We start from the raw sequence: 20,809 nt of genomic DNA on the forward strand, positions 1-20,809 counted from the left end.
TAATTGGATATCTAATTGCATTAAGTTACACCTGTATCATACATCTGAGACTATTTTGTATTTGTCAGATCATGGACTGTTGCTATGGCTACCACGGCCACTTTGCTCCTTAAGAATATCATGAAATCACGAAGAAATTTGCAGACCACATTTTGTTTATGACGTTTGTGTACAGCGCAATATTTACTGCATCTTGCATACTGTATCCTATGCATGTCAAATATGAAATCATGACACACAAACTGACAAAGTCGGAAAAATAACTACAACATGATGCAATTATGTAATGGATATGCATGATTGATGTGCGTACAAATGCATGAAATGTAGCAAACCTAAAATAAAATACTTGTTGCTGGTAGTAACTGATCATACATGATATTATCTGATCATACCCCTACTCATTAAGGTGCTATGTAACAGCAATAAGTCAAACATGATAGAATCTTTCAATATCCTGACTGCAGAATCACAAAAGTTTGTTTTCTCATGCATGATGAGGAGTAAAAAAAGCAAAGTTCAATGTTAAACCGCAAACATTATCCCCATTACAGTACCATCAACATTAAGGGTTGCAGTGTTAGTCATAAGCATACGGATGGGCATGGAGTACAAAGTTATATTGTTGCATGGAATTTCAACATTTACCTTGGCAGTTAAATTACCACTTTTCTTAGAAAAATGCAAAACACAAGTAAAACATGTTAACAATGAAACTTAAAAAAAATCAACCTAGTAATGTAGTATCGAATGTTATTCACCCAAAGGAAATCTCGACTATTCAATCTAGCTCTGTCATGCTTCATTCTTTTGCGCTTACTTTCCTCACTTAACTATTTTGCTGCTATCATTTCTATGTAACATTATGCCATGATAGTGCTGGCAGACATACACAAAGATCTCAGTAACTCTTGGTCACGATCCTATTGTGTCACACAATTTGCATTGATACACGTTAAGACACTGCATTTGCTAATAAAAGGCATGAAGGAGAAGCCTCTACCTGAATCTGTGGTGACACATTCTAGATTGGCTCCAGGATACAATGTACCTTAACTTTTCACAGTGGGGGCCCAAAATACTTTTTTCTCTTTCCCTTTTTAATTGCCTTTTTAATAGACAATCTTTCTACAAGTCTCCAAGGCATAATACAAGCTTTTATTAGTACTCTTATAATTTGTCTAAATTGTGATTGATACCGGTCGTACAGGTGGTACACTTGAATATCAAGTCCTGTTAAAAATATTACATAATGGTGAATTTTATTCCTTTTAGCTTCCACCCTTTCTTGACTTACATAATATAATGTTATCATTCTAGATTCTGATAATCTATGTTGAAGATGTCACCACAGTTGCACATCTAGATACAAAATATTCTTATATCTACCATTGACAGTGTAACAAAGGTAGCATGTAGCAATATGACTTCTTCTTTCAGTACCACAGTACCATAGGCAAGAATACATTTAGGTAGATTCTCTGTGAGACACATACATGTAAACATGTAGGTCCTCTACTTCCAACCACACTTTCCACTTATTGCCATTGACCAGACACTACATGTAAGTGCAATGATAAGTTCAAAATTGGTCTCCTATTCCCTTGTCTGATGCCGTATCTACCTTACATCACTTTGTAGCACCAAAAATCAGCTATGCTACCTTCACTGTACATGTATATTGTTTCCTAAGCTTACCAGCATTTAAACTTAATTGTGTTTTATAGTTTTTTCTACATCTTTCCTTCACACCTGACATTTATTCCCTATTTTGTTTAGATTCTATTACATTACTCAATGTTCAAGAACGCTTTGCCATATATCAACATATTTAAATCTACATCGTAATGTACCACAGTATAGATACTTTGAGTTCACCTAATCCACAACCACCCCCAGAGTAAATAGACAAGTTCTCAGTGTTAGTATTCTTACCCAATGTCTAAAAAATAGTGCAACTTTAGATTCTTACTTTCATGACAGGATATGTAAATCAACATCTCTTGGTTAAGCCAGTGTCTCCTTCCCAAAATATTTTGCTTCTTTTGTGGACAAAAGTGAGGAAGCCGTATCAATGGCTCGATGGATATTATTAGATGGATGGAAAAGTTTATGTTCAAATTACATCTGTTTCCTCAGTCCATAACTTTAACTAATCTGGTTAATTCAACAGAGCGTTTTGATTTGTGAGTTACCAGTAAATCTGTTTCTTTCATACTTCATACGTCACTATATTTTGTCTCTTGATTGTACACCTATGTGACTATCACTGTTAAATCAATGCATTATGTAGTATCCATCCACCCTATTGAAGACCAAGACCTGCGTATACAGGACTGGTTTATTCAGTTTGATGAAGTTTTCTCTAAACAGAAGATTTTTCCTCGTCTGCCAATGATTCATTATAGCCCACAGGAAGGTACCAAAACATCTGCAGGTAAGCAAAACTGTGGACACAAGAAAACTCCAGTGACCTAAGATAAAGATAAAAGTCCTTCAAACACCCAACGGTGCATTGGGCAGCTCCCATCTCCATTTCTGTAGCCTTGGGCCAGCATGGCTTATACATTGGGGGACTAACCTGGCAAACCCGTTCTTTTCAAGACAATGTAGAGTTGTAGAATTTGGTGACCTTTTCTTTGGGGGTTATTCAAGATCCACGAGCAAATCGTCTCCCTCTAGACTCATGCCCTTTTCCGCAGAGATTTTCTTGACGACACCATCGATGGGCGCCTTGACGACCATTTCCATCTTCATGGCACTCAGCACCACCAGGGGGTCACCTTTCTTGACCTTGTCGCCTTCTGTGACCTTGACGTCCACAACGGAGCCGGGCATGGGCGCTCCGATGGACCCCTTCACACCCTTCAGGGCCTTGGGGTGGAAGTGCATCTCCTGAAAAGAAATCACATTTATTTTCTTTATTGGCAAAATGTGCAACAAGACATTACAGAGACAATGAAGGCAGCATAGGCTGATGGCTCACATAAAATACAGAAGACAACATGTAATATCTAGAGAACACACAAAGTTGTACAAAAACCAGATAAACACAAAAAATACTAATGGCTCATTTCTAAAATATAATAGCAATAACTGTCAATAAGGAGTAGCTAAGCTGGAAAGGGCAGTGACTCTTTTTGATGTTAACGTATACAAAGTATGAAGTGTTCACATGATAGGGAAAAGATAGCACTCAACCAGTAGTCTCACAGTCACCAAAAGTTACCTCCATATAACATTCATGGAGGTTATATTTTCACTAGCCTTTTTGTGTGTGTGTGTGTATGTCAGCAAGATAACTCAAGAACGGCTGGGTGGATTGGTTTCATACTTGGTGTGTTGGTAGGGTGTGATTGCCAAACTCTAGTTTCATATTATAGCTTTCAGTACCATAAAAGAGCAAAACTATATCAGTATAGATATCTCTGTCTAAAATCTGAAATTTTGAAGATTTTGTTTGAAGAAAGTGGTCTTTATCAAAAACAAAATGGGCATGGATCACCGCTGCTGGCTGTTGTGAAGCCCCTTCAACCACCGTTGTCGCGTGTCCTCAGCGAGTGAGTAAAGTGAGGTCTTCATCATTCAGCAAAACTATTTTTTCAAAGCTTAGGACTGACCTTGAGCGCCTGGTTGTCCTTGACCAGCACTGACCGCAGCTGACCGTTCATCTCGAAGAAGACCTCCCTCTGACCCATCTTGTTCAGGTCTCCCACGGCCAGCGGCTTGATGGACAGTGTCTTGCCTTTCTCGATGGCAACCTAAAAAAATTTCAAATGAGGGATTTCATTACTCAAACATTCAAAAAGTCTCAGTCTCTGGTAAAATCATGTACATGTATTACAATAAGTCCAATCATAAGAAGCTATGAAAGTGTAGTAAAAAGTTTAGGAATTCAAATTGCAGCTGTTTTGCTGCTATTGGAAAGGGTTGCAGTCCTCATGACAAAAATTAACTCTTCAGGGAGCTGATTATATAGACCATTTCTTACCCCACACTCCTCAGCAATCTTGCGACCAATGAGGAAGGGTCTTGTCTTTATCATTTGTCAAGCCTTTTTAGTGTTATGATAATCCTGTTTTCCGCAGCAAGGAGCCACATCTGGCTGTCTGTAAGTAATAAACCCTCAGTACCTAAACAATTTCTTACCTCACACTCTTCAGCAATCTTGGGTCCCGTGAGGAACAGTCTTGTCTCCAGACAGTCCACAGGACCAAAGTCACTCCTGAAGTCTAAGTACTCGTCCAGCACGGTGGGGTAGAGCGCAGCGCTCAGGACGTCCCAGTCCTTCACAGGAATATTCTTCCCAAACTTCTCTATGAGCTGGAGTTTCAGTGCGGCAAAGTCCAGCGGCGGCATGGACTCACCAGGCCGGCCGGTCACCTTCTTCATGCCCTTCAGGATCTAGGGTAGAGAGGCCAGACATTTGTTGGGTTGCACACTAATATATTATAAAACAGGGCTAAACCTAGAAATCAAATCTAGAAATGGAGGAACTGCTGACTTTTGACCTGAGGGCCAGGCAACCACCTCCAAGCCACGTTAAAACAGTCCCGTCAGTGTTTACTAAGTTAACCCCACCCTGTTCTCAGCAACCATTTTTCCTCACTCCCTTCAGTAGGTGCTGAATCCAGGCTTGACTGTACTTCATGCTGCATTTGCCACACTTGTAACAGGCCAGTTAAGTGAAATTGATTTGAATCTGATTCCTGTGCCTATACTAACCTTTGACCTGAGGGGTTCCGGGAAGCCACCATAGGGCTCTCCAAGGTACCCCTGGAAGAACTCGATGACGGAGCTGGGCAGGGACAGCTCCTCTGCGCGGTCCAGCACCATCTCTGGAGTCAGCTTGTTCTGCACCATGAACTGGGCCAGGTCACCTACCACCTTGGATGATGGCGTCACCTGGTGAAAAGTGTTACATGAGTTATATTAGCTAAGATATAAAGGTCCTTAGCCCATTGTGCACTGAGAAGAAAGACATACAGGGAATTTCAGTATGGCTGCACATGTTCAAAGGCTGCAGCTGCAAATAGTCTAACGATGAAAGTAAAATGTCTAAACCTGTGTCAGTAAAGAAGGAGTTAATTATCTTCAGCATAACATAACCAACTGTATCCAAAAGATGACACGACTTCATGCCAGAGAGGAAAACATCAAGACATGACAGATACCTTAATGACATCACCGAGAAGCTTGTTGGCCTCTGCATACGCCTTCTTAATCTCAGGAAACTTGTCGGCCAGCCCCAGGCTGTAGGCCTGGAACTGCAGGTTGGTGTACTGCCCGCCGGGGATCTCGTTCTCGTAGACGTCTGCATTGCCGCTCTTCATGGAGACTGTGCACTCAAAGGGCGAGTACAGCTGTCTGGTCTGCTCCCAGTACGCGCTGTAGTCAAACACCTTCTCCAGGGGGATTCCTGGGAGAAAGCAGCAAAATGTCTTTAAGTTAAACATGTTCCTTTCCCATATCAACTTGTAAATTACAGAGTGGTCTGTTTCCAGTATTTGCTGTAGTCAAACACCTTCTCCAGGGGGATTCCTGAGAGATGACAGCAAAATGTCTTTAAGTTAAACATGTTCCTTTCCCATATCAACTTGTAAATTACAGAGTGGTCTGTTTCCAGTATTTGCTGTAGTCAAACACCTTCTCCAGGGGGATTCCTGAGAGATGACAGCAAAATGTCTTTAAGTTAAACATGTTCCTTTCCCATATCAACTTGTAAATTACAGAGTGGCCTGTTTCCAGTATTTGCTGTAGTCAAACACCTTCTCCAGGGGGATTCTTGAGAGACGACAGCACACAAACATTAAACTTGAACAACAAACATTTAACAGAAAAGAAGAATACACCAATAAAACAACAATTTACTAGACTAAGATTACTATTTCTTCCCTAAATAGGAAATATGACATCTAATCTAATAATTCTACTAGGTGTCATAATACTGCCACATAAAAAAAAATCATTGTTATAGAATCCTTCTCAAGATTGTCTTGAACACCTAAATATTTGTATATTATACTATATACATGGTACCTCACGATTACTGATGCTGCATTGGCAGGGCTCAAAATACCACCTGCATATGCAGGTTAGTGCAGGTAAAATTGGAGCTTGTGCAGGTATTTCTGGTGTCTACATGCACCTAACCTGGACTGGGTTTTATACATAAGTGTTCTTTGATGTACATGTAGGTGTATATGAATTGTTATTAGCTGCATTGGATGTTACTTATGATTACACCTATAATTTAGTAGAAAAAATAGCAATGGTTCCTGAGCAATTTTAGTATGATCCATACTTCCTAAATTAAGAGTGGTGCCGGTAAAATTTGTCTGGTGCAGGTAATTTTCAATGTTACCTGCGCCAGTGCAGGTATGCAGGAAAAAGTATTTCGAGCCCTGATTAGTATATCCCATCAACTCACTTTAAGTTCAAGTATTTTTTTCTCATGTGGAAGTATTATGGCATCAGAGGAAAAACATGTCTCTCACCTGTATCCAGCTCAGTCCCCTGTAGGGACGCCACCAGGGCTCCCATGCTCGGCTGGGACGTCATTCCAGACATGGAGTCCACGGCAACGTCCACCACGTCTGCTCCGGCCTCAGCACACGCCAGCATGGAGGCGACGCCCGCGCCCGACGTGTCGTGGGTGTGCACGTGGATGGGCATGTCGGGGTACTTGTCACGCAGGGCGGAGATCAGGATCTTGGCAGCCTGCGGCTTCAGGAGGCCAGCCATGTCCTGGGCAAAATAAGAGGAAACAAGACCTTGAGTATATCACACCTTTAAGTATAATATTCAAAGACCGTCTTCTTTATTTGCAAAAAAGCTTTGATCATCGATCACTTCCTGTCAGTCTACGCATATCATAATATTCTTGACCTACAGTGGACATGACTAGCACATGGAAAACAAACAATTTTGACTTTAACTTCCTGTAATTCTGGCAGCTCTAACTCCTGTCAAACTGACTGAAGACAAACCTTGACACTGTATGGATAAAAAACTGATGCTGTATAGATGTGAAACTGACAAACCTTGATGCTGAGAACGTGCGTCCCTCCCTTGATGAGTTCGTCCGCCAGGTTCATGTAGTACTTCAAGTCGTACTTCGTCTTGGTTGGGTCGGACACGTCGCCAGAGTAGCAGATGGCAGCCTCCACGATTCCTCCCGCCTGTCCTGCAGCCTCCATGCCCAGGATCAGGTTCGGCAGGTAGTTCAGAGAGTCGAACACACGGAAGACGTCCATGCCTGTCTCCTTGGCAACTTTGCAGAACCTGGATAGAGGGGAAAGAAGGAACAGGCAGGCACTGCATGCTGCAGTGACTCTAAGGATCCCAAAGTTCATCAGTGGAAATGGAGGAGGATTGGCAGAAAAAAGTCTCTTATTCAGTGACGTACCAACCTGATGAAACTATCACAAAGGCTGGATAGAAGAGCTCACACATGAAACTTGTGAGGATAAACTAAGGAACCATAGAGTCAATCTGGCTCTGAAATAGAGATATTCTTGAGTAGCCCACAGACCTAGTATGTTATGTAGATACTCACTCAAAGATGACATTGTCGGGGTAGCTTGTGTAGCCCACACCGTTGGCTCCCCGCAGCAGCATCTGGAACGGGATGTTAGGGATCCGCTTCCTCATTGCCTCCAGACGCTCCCACGGGCACTCCTTCAGGAACCGCAGGGCCACGTCAAACGTCGCACCTGAAGGGCAGCAATAAATAAAAAAATCACATCTCCATTTCAGTAGTTCCTGTATGGCCTCCCAATGTTCCCCAGACCATGATTGGGAGTAGTTCTTCATTTATGTATTCCTTTATTTTTAGTACAATGCTAAACTTTCTTCCGACACAAAGGTATACACAGATCTTTCATTGACCACTTCTTCAAGATCAGCCCTGATGACCAATCACTTCAAAACATTAACTCACAAGAGTTACAGACACATGATCTAATTATTAACACATGATCTTGTTGATGTGTGATGTCAGCAACTGGTCAAACATGCTGGGAAGTTTAAAATGCCCACCATCTCTGTTCATGCAGTGATGGCTGGAGTGCCTTGGTCATCAGTATTGATCCTGAAGAGGGTGACAGTGGTCGTTGATGTGTGTATATCTTTGTGTTGGAAGAAAGTTAAGCACTTTACTATGATTACTACGAACACAGATGAGCTAATCCGTGTTTCTCTATTTTTGTTCGATTGTTTGTATTGGCTGTTCCCCTCACCTCCCCAGTTCTCCACACTGTACATGTTGGAGAAGTTGTGCGCCACAAAGGGCGCGATGCGACACAGGTCATACGACCGGACACGGGTGGCCAGCAGGGACTGGTGGGCATCTCGGAATGTCGTGTCCATCAGCAGCAGGCCCTTGTGGTTCCGCACGGCCTTCGCAAAACCTTCTGGGCCCTCCTCAACGAAAATGTCACGGAAACCTCTGGGTAAAGGCTGGTCTGGAAGGAGAAAATGAGAAGAATCAGTTAATAGTTTCATTGGGTTGGTGAATCAGTATTCAACACAGCTTTCTGAACACAACCAATACGTAGGCAGCTGCCAACATGTAACTTTCTTCAGAGCAATTCTGACTGGTTCTTCAATACATGTAATGCTTTACACTGCAGCTAGGCACTGCTGCAGCAGTTCCAAATGTGACTGTGTTTGTATCCCCCTCTTCATGGTTCATGACTAAAAATCTACTCCAGTTCAAGTACATGTAACATTTAATTTAGAACCTTCAGTATTGCTTTGATTAATGTGACAAATGGTCACAGAAACATTGATACCTGCTGGGTGATTGATTTTATATTGGTTGTATACAAACAACTTTGTTAAACAAAAAAATATGAAAATACGGAATGATAGATTCTCAACATCATCATTCTATGCACATCAATGTTTGCTTTCAGGTTCCAATTTATAATCAATCAGCATGAACATGAATTCCATATTCATTCTCAAAACACAATGCAAATTTGCCTATAAGGTCTTTCTATATTACATGTAAATCTATTAATTCGAAGCATTCTTGAGTCATATTGAGCTCGCAAGATGCAATTATAATTACTAGTTTGCTGTGATTTTTCCTAAGGTTTACAATACAGCCATTCATTCATGGTGGGTTTTTTTTCAACAGTGAGATTAAAACTGGTTGAGCTGCTGAAGAGAGTTATGATTATTGAAGACCAAAAATCAAGTCACATTCTCTATGTTGAAGTGTTATCTATCTCTGTCTAAAGCCCCAGTCGCATACCTTAGATTCACTTGTGATCAATGTAAGTATGCTCTTATAACTTAATGATATAATTTGTGACTCCTGCAACATTTGTGACCACTGTTAGTGACCAATTCTACCCAAACCTATGTCATGAAATCCCCATCACAGGTAAATCTTATGATGTGTAGTACTGGGGCTTAAATTATTGATTATCCATATTAAAATCAGCATGAAAAACAGTTGACAAGGGTTTGCCTACAGCTCCTTTTTGCTAGAATGTTAGCCCACACCAATATGCCTTCTAGTTATCATACTATATTTACAGTAGAAATACAGCAAGAGGTCAACATGAAAGCATAGGGCTGGGAGGAATATCTTCACTCCCTGAAAGCGTGTAACATTAAGTACAGGCTTTCATCAGACTATTTTTCATGTTCATCTTCCAGTTATTTTTCTAAATCTGAGACCAAACGACTGGAATTGGTGGGACCTTTCTTTGGCTGATCACCCTTATTTTGCTCCCTTGAAAACGGAAACATTCAGTGGAAAACTGTATGATCCTGTGGATGGCTTTTTAAACACACAATCAAAATCAAAAATAGCAAGAAAATTAGTGTGCAAAAAAACAACAACATGAAATCATCAGTCAACATAACATGGTGTACAGATGCACACGTGGAGAACAGATGCTTGAAGCAGTATTAAGGTAAACCACAGGAAAAGAAGCAAATCAGGTTAGCGAATCACCTTGCCTGGAGTTGTCCTGGAATGTGAAGATAGCGTGCAGGGCTTTCTCCAGCTTTCACTCTTTTTCCGTTTTCTCAATTTCATAGAGCAAAGCTCCATTATATTGACTGCCGAAGGCCTAGCCAGGTACCCAAACCTATCATAGCTGACAATTCTCTTTCCATTGATGTGGGCTTAATTGCATCATACTTACAATAAATTTTACTCTTTCATAATGCCCTGGCACATAACGTCACTTTTATTACAAAAGTAATTTTGTGGAGAGGATGCATTAAGAGGAGCAAATTTCAAATGGCTTTGTCTTCATTCTGAAGGTTTTGTGACGCTGTAAATAGCCCGATGAAAATGACACGTGTGTTAATTAATTATGCATCAATGGTTGAAGCTTTTGTCCATTTTTGGCAGCACAGGCACAGAAGGATGGTTTCTGGAGAAAGCCCTGGTAGCGTGATTAAGAGCAGATGAGAAGCATACAGATCAGACATTGCAAAGCTGTGTGGACGAAAGCTTGGCAGAAAGCAGAAATTAAGGCAGCACAGACCGCTTGTGGTGCATGTCGATTCTCTGGAAGATACCATGGCACATGCCTGCAAAGCTGGTGTATTACACCGAAGGGCAGTTATACTGGCTATACATGATTACAGATAAAGAAGCTGCTGTGTTACACCAAATCTGCTATACAATTACAGATGGTAATCATGGTAGATTTCAAGTTCAATGTATTTTGGAGCATTTTGATATGAGTCATTTAGATTGAAACAATTGTGTTCTTTATAGATCTACTTTGATATTATCATCTTTTTGCCAGCATTACATCTGTCATAGTTAGAGTCACCTGGTCTTCACACCTACTTTTAAAGGAAATCCAGTTTATTTAACACTATAAAAACTGAAAACATAATAACAAGTCTGAAAAAACATTAAAAAAAGGAGAAAAAATTATGTTCTTTGGAAGGGACATGAACAATGAACAGATTTGATATTTAATCACTGTGTTATGCTTGCTATAGTATGTGATTGTATGATGCATTTCCATTCTTGGGAAATCAACCATTCTTCAACATCCCCTAATTAGTGATTAGTAAGTAGAGTCATTGTTAATAAGCACCACAGCATTGATACATCCAACCTGGATATCACAGTCCCTTCCATACAATATCATTTCATCTGCACTCAAAATACCACCTGCATATGTTGGTAAACTATGCAGAGGAAAGAATAACTGCACAGGTATTTTGAGCCCTGCTTAAGGTACACACACATCCCTGCTTGTGCTTCCACTGAGCCACGGCACAGCAAGAAGGACAGCTCACCTCTTGTCTGTCTTTTGTCTGATGGGTCTGGAATGGTGGGAGCCCCAAACACACACAATATGGGTGACAGGAAAGTAGAGTTAGTAACCAGCCACCAACATCAATAACATATATATTACACATGTACATGCACATACACCAAGGACTTGTAAGATCAATACTTTGCTAGCGTACAGTAGCAGTAGTAATATCCAGTATATTATCAAACTGCTGTGTATATAAACATACATTGAAACATAAACAGAGTACATAGAAATACCAGAGCACCATGTCAGCACCAAGAGAGTACTTTCAATTCTAAGTGATACCTGTACTGATCATGAATGATGAATTAAGGCTTGTCGTAAAGCATCATATAATCAAATCTTATATCTGTTTTTTCCAAGTTGATGGAGGCATATCTAGATCTGTATTTGTTACACTGCTATTGTTCTCAGAGCAACTGAGTGGGGTTAAACTCTGAATGGTTACATGAAAACCAGTAATATATATGCTATCTTCTATTTGATAAACAGTACCAGCATTTCACTGCAAAATGAAGCTTTCTGTCAGTCATATCAGTAGTGTGTAATATAATACAACATTGTATTGTGTTGTTGCAATCAAAAGATAATCATACAATGACCTGCGACAAATGTATCCACATTGTAAAACACACAACAGTTGACACAAAAATTCAGTGTGATCATGTATGCTATGTATCTTAGTGTGTTTGTTCTGTAGTTTTCCTGTTTGTCACATGATATTGCCTTTGTTCAAAGGCAATGAACTAGAAAAAGTAATTTCAGCGATTGGAGTGGTTACTAACCAAAGGGCACTGGTGGCACCACAGGTGTGATCTCCGCGGGCATGAGTCCGGTGGGGAGGGGGGTGCAGGGCCCGTTCACCATGATGTGTGCGATGTAGTACAGCAGCTTCTGGGCGCGGTTGCGGCTGGGGATGAAGTTGAAGAGGCCGGGGTTCTGGTCGATGAAGTGGGTGGAGATGGCGCCGGACAGGAACTCTTCGTTGTGCAGCACGTTTTGGAGGAATGGGATGTTGGTCTGTGGAAACATGTCAAGACGATGTTACTGTAAATGTTGGCATGTTCCTGGTGGTTTCTTTATGCGGCTTTTGCTGTGACAGCCAATGTATAGTTACTGTAGTCTCTTTGCTTGTAGCTGATTTCTTTTTTCTCAAAGGCGGGAAAATAGGACAGCAGTAATTCCCAAGATCACAATGCTTAGCATCCTTCAGCATCCTTCAAAATTAAGGGTGTCCCAGTGGCCACAGCACTAAAACCACTAAAACTTGGACAGCTTAAAAAATCACTTAGGGACTTTTGTGGAGAACAGATTTCTAAATCGTTTTCCACTTAAAAGGAGGGCTAATACCGGTAGTGACTAGAATGTAAACAAGATTACCAGTAGTTCATCCTCAGTTGATTGCACACCAGGACCTTTTTGAGATAAATTCTGCAAAATTCTGCAACACTCAGCAGCAACAGTATGGGAAAAATTGATTTTGAGGTCTGGTCCTTACCTTAACGCCGCGGATGCGGAACTCGGAAAGCGCTCTCCTCATCTTTGTGGCGGCGGAGCGGTGGTCGATAGCGTGCGCAATCACCTTGCACAGCAGCGAGTCGTAGTGCGGGGAGATGATTGCGCCCGCGAAGGCCGACGCGCTGTCCAGACGGATCCCCATGCCCTCTCCACTCCGGAATACCTGAGGGAAGGCAGAGCAGGAGCAAGCCTTAGGTTAGATTAAACTAAGGGTAGACAGAGAGATAGGCTGGGTTTAAGTTTCTATAGATACATACCCAGGCTACCCACCTCCACCCTGGGTTAAAATTGTGGCAGTACTCTTGGCTGCCTATGCCATGGTTAGAATAGGTAGAAAGACCCAGATAACCCCTTCTCTATCTTGGGTTAAAACGTTAGATATAGACAAACTCATCTTTAGCCTACCTGTACTAGAGTTAGAGTAGATACAGACCTTGGTGACTCACCTCTAAGCTGGGTTAGAGTAGATACAGACCCAGGTTACCCACCTCTACCCTCGGTTAGAGTTAGAATAGATACAGACCCAGTTTACCCACTTATATCCTATCTGTATCTGTATCTATATAGCCGGTATAACCGCCGTTCTGCGTAACACACCAGCTTCGGTAACACATCGGTATCCTGTTTAGAGTTAGGGTAGACACAGACCCAGGTTACCCACCTCTATCCTGCCAGTGTCGGGCTGGAAGTTCCGCCCTGGGTCCTCGGTAGTGACCCGACATTGGATGGCCGACCCGTGGATGCTGATGTTGTCCTGGGACAGACCCAGGTCAGGCAGGGTGTTCCCCTGGGCAATCTTCAGCTGAGACTGCACCAAGTCAACCCTACAGTACAGCATCAGTGTGCATGAACCATTAATACTGCAGTATTTGGGGGAAGAGAGTCATGTCCATCCATGCAAGAAGCATGCCCGGATGATGATGATTTGAGGGAAAACACTTCATATACATGTATACTGAGATATCATCCTTAAGTGGTTCAAACAGCAGAAAAGAATAACTGACATTTTTAAAATTTCAAATCTAAGACACAAGCAATAGAGCTGCAATGACACAAATGCTCTTAACCACTGCATTTGGACCCAGAACCTTTAGATTTTAAGTCAACAACTTTAACCACAAGACCTTGCCACCTTCTTTTGGAAGAACCGACTTAAAGGCAACTCTCATTTCACAACTTCTGGCCCCATTACTTTTACAAATGAAATTTAAGTGAAAATTATGACAAAAATTAAACAGCATACATAAAACTTCTGTTAGGCTTGAATGAAGCACTTTATGACGAATATTTTGTTTTAGGAATAACAAGACAACTGACCCGGTGACCTCCTCGGTTACTGTGTGTTCCACCTGTAGTCTGGCGTTCACCTCGATGAAGTAGAACTTCCCCTGCTCCTGGTCCAGGAGAAACTCCACCGTTCCCGCGTTCTCATAGCCGACAAACTTCGCCAACTTTACGGCGTCCGCCAGGATGCCCTCCCTGATGACGGGGTCGAGTTCCGGCGCTGGGGCGTACTCCACCACCTTCTGGTATCGTCGCTGGACTGAGCAGTCGCGCTCAAACAGGTGAACAACATTTCCTGCCTTGTCACCTGCACCGGGGAGCAAGAGTTACAAATCAGTGCGAATGTGATCTGAGTTCAGTTTAGCTCAATAGCTTATCTATCTTAAAAGAGAAGACAGTATGTACACTATTTACCGGTTCCTTGTACTATACTATGTACAACGAACTCTTGAAATACTGCTGTTCCAGGTCCGAAGATCCCATGTCCAACACAATAGCGAACATAATCAACACTGTCTTCATCAAAGGTGAGCTAATGCCTGCTCTAGGGCAAGGCATTCTGATCCCTCTCCAAAAGCCAGGGAAACCGTGTGGTCTGTGCAGCAGTCTCCGACCTATAGTTCTGCTAAACGGACTGAGGAAACTCTTCTCCCTCATCGTGTCAGAACGTTGCAAGCCACAGGTAAACCTCTACCTACCAAGATCACAGTCAGCCTACCGTCAAGGCCACAGCGCAGCTGACATAGTCTTCACTAAGAGGATCCTCGCCGACCTAGTTATGACAAAGATGTGGGACACTCACATCCTAGGCATTGATCTAAGCCGTGCCTTTGACACCGTGGATAGAGCTCGGCTGATATCGGTGTTGAGAGATGTGCTGAAGGACGACGACACAGTACGTATGATCCAGGCTTTGTTATCAGACACAAGCCTTGCCGTGCGTGTCCAGGGAGAAGCAGCCCCTCACTTCCCAGCAACCATGGGCTCGCCTCAGGGTGATAGCTTGAGCCCCCAGCTGTTTAACGTCTACTACGAGGCAGCCCTCCGAGACCTGCGAAGATCCTCCCCACCCATCCCTACTCAAGACAAGCGGCTCAAGATACCAGCCGAAACTCAGTATGCCGATGACTTAGACTTCATCAGCACTTCTAGTCACCATTTGGAAAAGATACATGAGGAAGCCTTGAAGATCCTACCAGAGTGGAAACTACATGCCAATGCAAGTAAGACAGAGCGGGTCCACATCTGTCTAGAGAAGGACAGGGAAGAGGAGGAATGGAGAAAAAGCAAGTCGGTAGGCTCAAGACTGGGCATCGCAGAGGACATAGAAGAAAGAATACAACTAGCAAATTTGGCCATGAGAAAGATGTGGAAAATGTGGGGGACAAAGCACATATCGTTACAACTTAAGTTAAAACTCTTTGAAGTGTACGTTATACTCGTGATGCTTTATAATGCCGGGACGTGGGGACTCACCGAGCAGTTGGCATACAAGATCGACATATGGCACCGAAAACAACTCCGACGTTTCACAGGTCACTTCCACCCCAACCACATTAGTAACAGTAAGCTGTACAGTAAGTGCCAAGCATCACCATTACAAAATGCAGTGCACCGTCGCAGATGGTTCCTCTTCGGCCACATTCTCCGTATGCCACTGGACTCGCCGCCGCAAAAGGTCCTCAACGTCGCGTTCAGTAAGAAGCTCAAACCAAGGCTAGGAAGGCCACGTGAAGGCCTCCTCAGTAGTCTGGTAGACGACTGCATGCTACATCTCAACCAGAACATTAGACTTGAGACTCACATGTTAAGATACCTAAGGGAAACAGCAGCAAACAGAAGACGATGGGAAGAATTGTACAAAGATCTAGACGTACACTGATTTGGTTATCGATGACTATCTGACTGTCTATCTATAACTAAGAACAGTTATTATTATTATTAGTATTATTTGTACTATGTATTACCCTAGTTGTCTTTGACAAGTACTGGTACATATGTTGCATTGGATGTTCTGTCCTTAGGAGAACAGAAGCTTGCATGTTGGGTAGGAGACAACAGGGATTCACACAATTTGTTCAAACAATACAATTTGTTGTATATCAAGATTTATAATCCAACTGTGAGCTAGGCAAAGCTAGCTTGGGAACAAGAAATAAACAATGATGGAACCAGCATTGGTTAGCCACGGGTATACATTTGTACTTCAAAAATACCTGCACAGCTAAAATTTTACATTGATTCCACTAAACTGCCTGTGCAGGTGATATTTTGGACCATGTTTTGACAAAAAAGAGGGAACTCCTCACCTAGGATCTGCACCTCAATATGTCTGGGCTTCTCTATAAACTTCTCTATAAAGAGGGAACCGTTGCCAAATGCTGCCAGGGCCTCTGAGGTTGCACGCTGGAAGTTTTCATTCAGCTCCTGCCAAAAATGAGGAGGATCATACATAAATATCATATAGCTCAATATCTGAAACAGTAAAAAACTATGTAATGTAAATTCATTTGGTTTAGTAGTGGTTCATTTCATGGTGGGAGGAAAAATAAGATTATCGCTGTGTTTAAGATTTGCAGTTCTGTAGTATAACAATACTTATACAATGGAGACATATTTGCAGCGTCATGAATTTACATGAATTTCATGAAGTGCTATATTCATAAGTCATCATTGGCACCATAGTACAATCCACGGGACTGAGTGAGTGATCATGAGTAAGTACAATCCATAACTATATGGATATGAGGTATGTAATGGTGCATTTTCTACATTACACAAAAGCACAATAACACATATCACCTCTTTGTTCCTGACGATACGCATGCCCCTGCCTCCCCCACCAAACGCAGCCTTTAGGATGATGGGGAAGCCATGCTCAGAACAGAACTGCTGTGCCTCCTCTAGTGTCGACACTGGGCCATCCGTACCTGGTACCACCTGCACACCTGTGGGGAAAATCACAAACAATTCAGTAGGTGTCAAGTATCTAGTGCTTATGAAGTAAGCGATATTCCACTACCAGTATAGTGGACTAGCCCCCTACTGCAGTGGTCTATGTAGTACAAGGGCTACAAAAATGGAGATAGCCACCACCCCTATACACTGAAGGCTGTGGGGTGGATTTTAACTGAACTAACTAATGACCTGGGCAAGCTGACAACAAACTATCTTGAGATTTATCATTTGTAAACAATTTTGTCTCTAAAAATTTACAACTTGATCAAAAGCTAACGATACATGTCCACAGATTTCCAATGTTCCATACAGTTATAAAAGGTATAATAAAAATTCACCTGTGTTGGCATATGGTAGATGAAATTATAGTGAGTCTTCAATCGTTTTTCTTTATGGTATTTGATTTGATTAAGAACTTCAGCTCAAACCTGCAGCGATGGCAATCTGTCTGGCCTCCACCTTGTCTCCCATCTTGCGGACGATCTCCGGCGCCGGGCCGACGAACCGGATCCCTGCATCGACAACCGCCTGGGCGAAGTCTGATCGCTCTGACAGGAAGCCATACCCGGGGTGGATGGCGTCTACATCGTTTTCCTGAACAACATAAGTTCATGGAACGTTTAAAGCATGGTTTTGACAACAGAAATACAAAAACATATTAGACACATACATCTAATTAATAATAGACTTCAAAAGATACAACTACAAAGTTAGACTTGAAAAGAACAAAATGTTAGACTACAAAGTCAATATAGGGTAACTTAGTTAGTGCATGTATGAATGTTTGTAGAGAATCTTAATTATGTTTCAGTTCTGATAACAGTAACAAACTCAAAGATTTCAGTACAACTGTTGTGCCATTGTGTGAAACATCAAAATAATCTCAATGTCAATAACTGTACAAGTCTGAACCACAGTATCAGTAATTGCCTGCCAAAAAAATAAAAAAAAGTAGCACTCTTCAGGTACAACAGTTATGTCTGAAACTACAGAAAAAATACATGTCCTTCTTCTGAAATATGAAACAGGTTGGTTAGAGATGAAGAGGAAAAGGTTAAATCAAGCCTTCAAGTTGTTGTAGTTGCGAGCTTGTTTTGTTACTGATTTATTAATTAACAAAAATAATGCATGAGCCTGGCTAGTGACCCAGTGTTTTGTGTGTGCATTTTGGGTATATGTTTGTAGTTTCAGCAGTTGAAAACAAACATCAACATGCTGGTGTTAAGTACATGTAGTTGGACTTTGCATTTTACCCTCATTAACTTTTTATCACATCCTGTTTACACATGATGGTGAGTAGCAGTCAAATGTCAAACCAAGTTTTGGTAAACAGGGAAAAACTATACTTAAGGGTAGAGAAGTAAAACACTTTTACTGCTAACTGTAAGTTCATCCATGTTTATGGAGACTTAATTTCATAAAGTGTATTATTACTGACAGAAAATTTGTTATGTTAGCAAGGTGATGAGTTCCCATCAGAATGGCCATTGCAAAAACAAAGGCACTACAAACATTTAATGATTTACAGTACTTCAATACTTATAAATGAATAAATCAGAAGGATGATTACTTGAACCTTCCTTTCGGAACAAATTGACAAACAAAAGATGGCCTTGAGTCACCCCTACAGTGACGCAAATGTACAGATCTTGTTGTTGTTTTTATTCACTGTTGGCCCATGTTATTGTTCTAAAGTCCAGTTCACCATGTCAGTAACCACTGCTCCCAAAGGTCAAGCCCCTGGCCCAAACCTGATGTGTATGGGCATACACTTATTCCTGACAAGTGTTTCACACATAACACCATAGCCTCCCAACCTTCTCCAGACCATGCTTGAGAGTTAGACATGTCCAAGGTTGCCTACTGGGAGATAGTCTTCTTAAGTCTGCGCCAGCCGGTTATAAATTTGGACAAATCAAAGCCAGGAAAGTCACATCCTGATTGGATGTGATCAGAAGCGTGGACTAGAGTTAGAACAGCAGGGATTCCAGGCTACTCCCAACCCAGCGCCAACAGGGAAAGGTCCTGTATATGTGACAGAGGTTTCTTTGGTGGTTTCATGATAATTTTGTCTTAACTCCAGGCCACAGCTTGCATTTATGTCCCAGCATTTGAGACTGGATTTCAAACGACTACCGGACTGTAACATTCTAGCTTGAAACTGTCAATGGCATCAACTGACCAAACCAGAAAAAATCTTTCCTTTTCTGTCCTGTTGATGTCTGCTTTGTCCGACTGAAACAGCCAGCATTTTGTCAGCAGATGCTATGAGCAAGCCAAGGTTGACCAAGTAGCCAAACGTGTTTGCCAAAGTCAAGGCGAATGATGTTTTAAAGAAATGGTAAGGAAGGCAAAAGAAAACCTAACAAACTAAAGCTGTAAGTTGGAATCATAAGAAAAAGAAAGCTATCTTATGGCATGACAACAGCTATTGGTACTATCAGCTAATGTAAAATGTCCAATCACATTGTTGGCAATTGCAGTATTGTAGTTGAAATATCTAAGTTGACAGTTGAATGTTAGATGCAACAGAGTTATTAACTATACAAAAACATGCAAAAACAACATGCATGATAATTTTCAATTGAATAACATATACAATGTGCATACTTTTTTACATCAGTTTAAAAGACTGTAAATTCCAAAGGAATAATGCTTAGCTACCAAACAATAAAGAGGATGTGATGAGAAAAAAAACGAAGAAAGAAAAACAAGCAGCATGCCCGGACAAAGCACATACAAGTCTAGTACGTCACCTTCGCTATCTGAATATACTCTGGGATATTGAGGTATGCTGCCACCGGCGGTAGGCCCTTCCCTATGAGGTATGCTTCATCAGCTTTCTGTCTATGCATGTGCATTCTGTCTTCCGTAGAATAAACCGCCACAGTACTGATTCCAAGTTCGGTGCAGGCTCGAAAAACGCGGATGGCAATTTCACCTGTTTGGAGAGGACAGACATGGAAATATCATGTTAGCACACACGAATATACCTATTAGGCCTAGAAAAATTGATGTTGTGTTTCTGATAACTGTCCTAAAAAATAGTGTCGGTAGGTACAGATTCTTTTTTTTCTTTAATTTTCAGCCAAAGATTTTAACAGCATATTCTAAATGTGCATGCACAATTTTCTATTGCAACAAAAATGAGTAGAACATGTTGGAAAATGATGTAGAACATTTCGCCACTCAGATCGAAAATTTCATGTCCCTTGCCAGTACATGTATCAAAAATAATGGTCGGTCAGGTAACCAGAAACACAAAAATTTTTTCTAGGCCTTACATGCGTCACACATACATGCCAGACTATGTCCTCACCTTAGCTATCTCTATGTATTCTGGTATGTTCAAGTATGCAGCGACAGCAGGAAGGCTCCTCCCTATGAGGTAGGCTTCGTCTGCCTTCTGTCTGTACGTCTGCAGTCTGTCCTGCTCGGAGTACACGCCCACCGTGCTCATGCCGAGCTCGTGGCAGGCGCGGAAAATTCGGATGGCAATCTCACCTGCACATCCCAAAACAAGACCCTGTCAAACAGGTGGCCAACAGGTGTCACACTAGGTCATCTTTATCCATGGGGTAACTTATATCTAATGTTTGCAAAGGCAGGGTAATTATAATTAAGGCCATCAAGTTGATGGACGGTGGTTTCAAACTAAAATATTTTTAAAATATTTCAATTCGAAACCACTGCCCATGTCCCTAAATACTAGTACCCTGTATTAAAAACAATGGATATAG

At 41.7% G+C, this 20,809-nt stretch overlaps 1 protein-coding gene across 4 annotated transcripts in view; it reads right to left on the reverse strand.

Annotated features, from left to right (window-relative positions):
* Positions 1–137: 137 nt before the first annotated feature.
* LOC118426447 (pyruvate carboxylase, mitochondrial-like) overlaps positions 138–20,809 on the reverse strand; it is a 25,507-nt gene continuing 4,835 nt past the window's right edge. The window contains exons 3-20 of one of the 4 annotated variants that reach the window (XM_035835860.1): positions 19,826–20,010; positions 17,498–17,663; positions 16,914–17,059; positions 16,421–16,538; positions 14,145–14,418; positions 13,489–13,651; positions 12,808–12,990; positions 12,095–12,329; positions 11,287–11,313; positions 8,241–8,465; positions 7,559–7,715; positions 7,044–7,284; positions 6,498–6,747; positions 5,175–5,419; positions 4,726–4,905; positions 4,150–4,404; positions 3,621–3,761; positions 138–2,895 (exon numbers count right to left, since the gene is read on the reverse strand). In XM_035835860.1, the coding sequence (XP_035691753.1) occupies positions 2,647–2,895; positions 3,621–3,761; positions 4,150–4,404; positions 4,726–4,905; positions 5,175–5,419; positions 6,498–6,747; positions 7,044–7,284; positions 7,559–7,715; positions 8,241–8,465; positions 11,287–11,313; positions 12,095–12,329; positions 12,808–12,990; positions 13,489–13,651; positions 14,145–14,418; positions 16,421–16,538; positions 16,914–17,059; positions 17,498–17,663; positions 19,826–20,010 (3,440 nt within the window). In that variant the 3' untranslated portion in view covers positions 138–2,646. Of the gene's footprint in view, positions 2,896–3,620; positions 3,762–4,149; positions 4,405–4,725; positions 4,906–5,174; positions 5,420–6,497; positions 6,748–7,043; positions 7,285–7,558; positions 7,716–8,240; positions 8,466–11,286; positions 11,314–12,094; positions 12,330–12,807; positions 12,991–13,488; positions 13,652–14,144; positions 14,419–16,420; positions 16,539–16,913; positions 17,060–17,497; positions 17,664–19,825; positions 20,011–20,388; positions 20,574–20,809 lie in introns of all 4 variants that reach the window. The other 3 variants (XM_035835869.1, XM_035835852.1, XM_035835879.1) reach the window with 3 other exon arrangements.

Source organism: Branchiostoma floridae, chromosome 1 (genome assembly GCF_000003815.2).
Source record: "Branchiostoma floridae strain S238N-H82 chromosome 1, Bfl_VNyyK, whole genome shotgun sequence".
Taxonomy (NCBI): Eukaryota; Metazoa; Chordata; class Leptocardii; order Amphioxiformes; family Branchiostomatidae; genus Branchiostoma; species Branchiostoma floridae.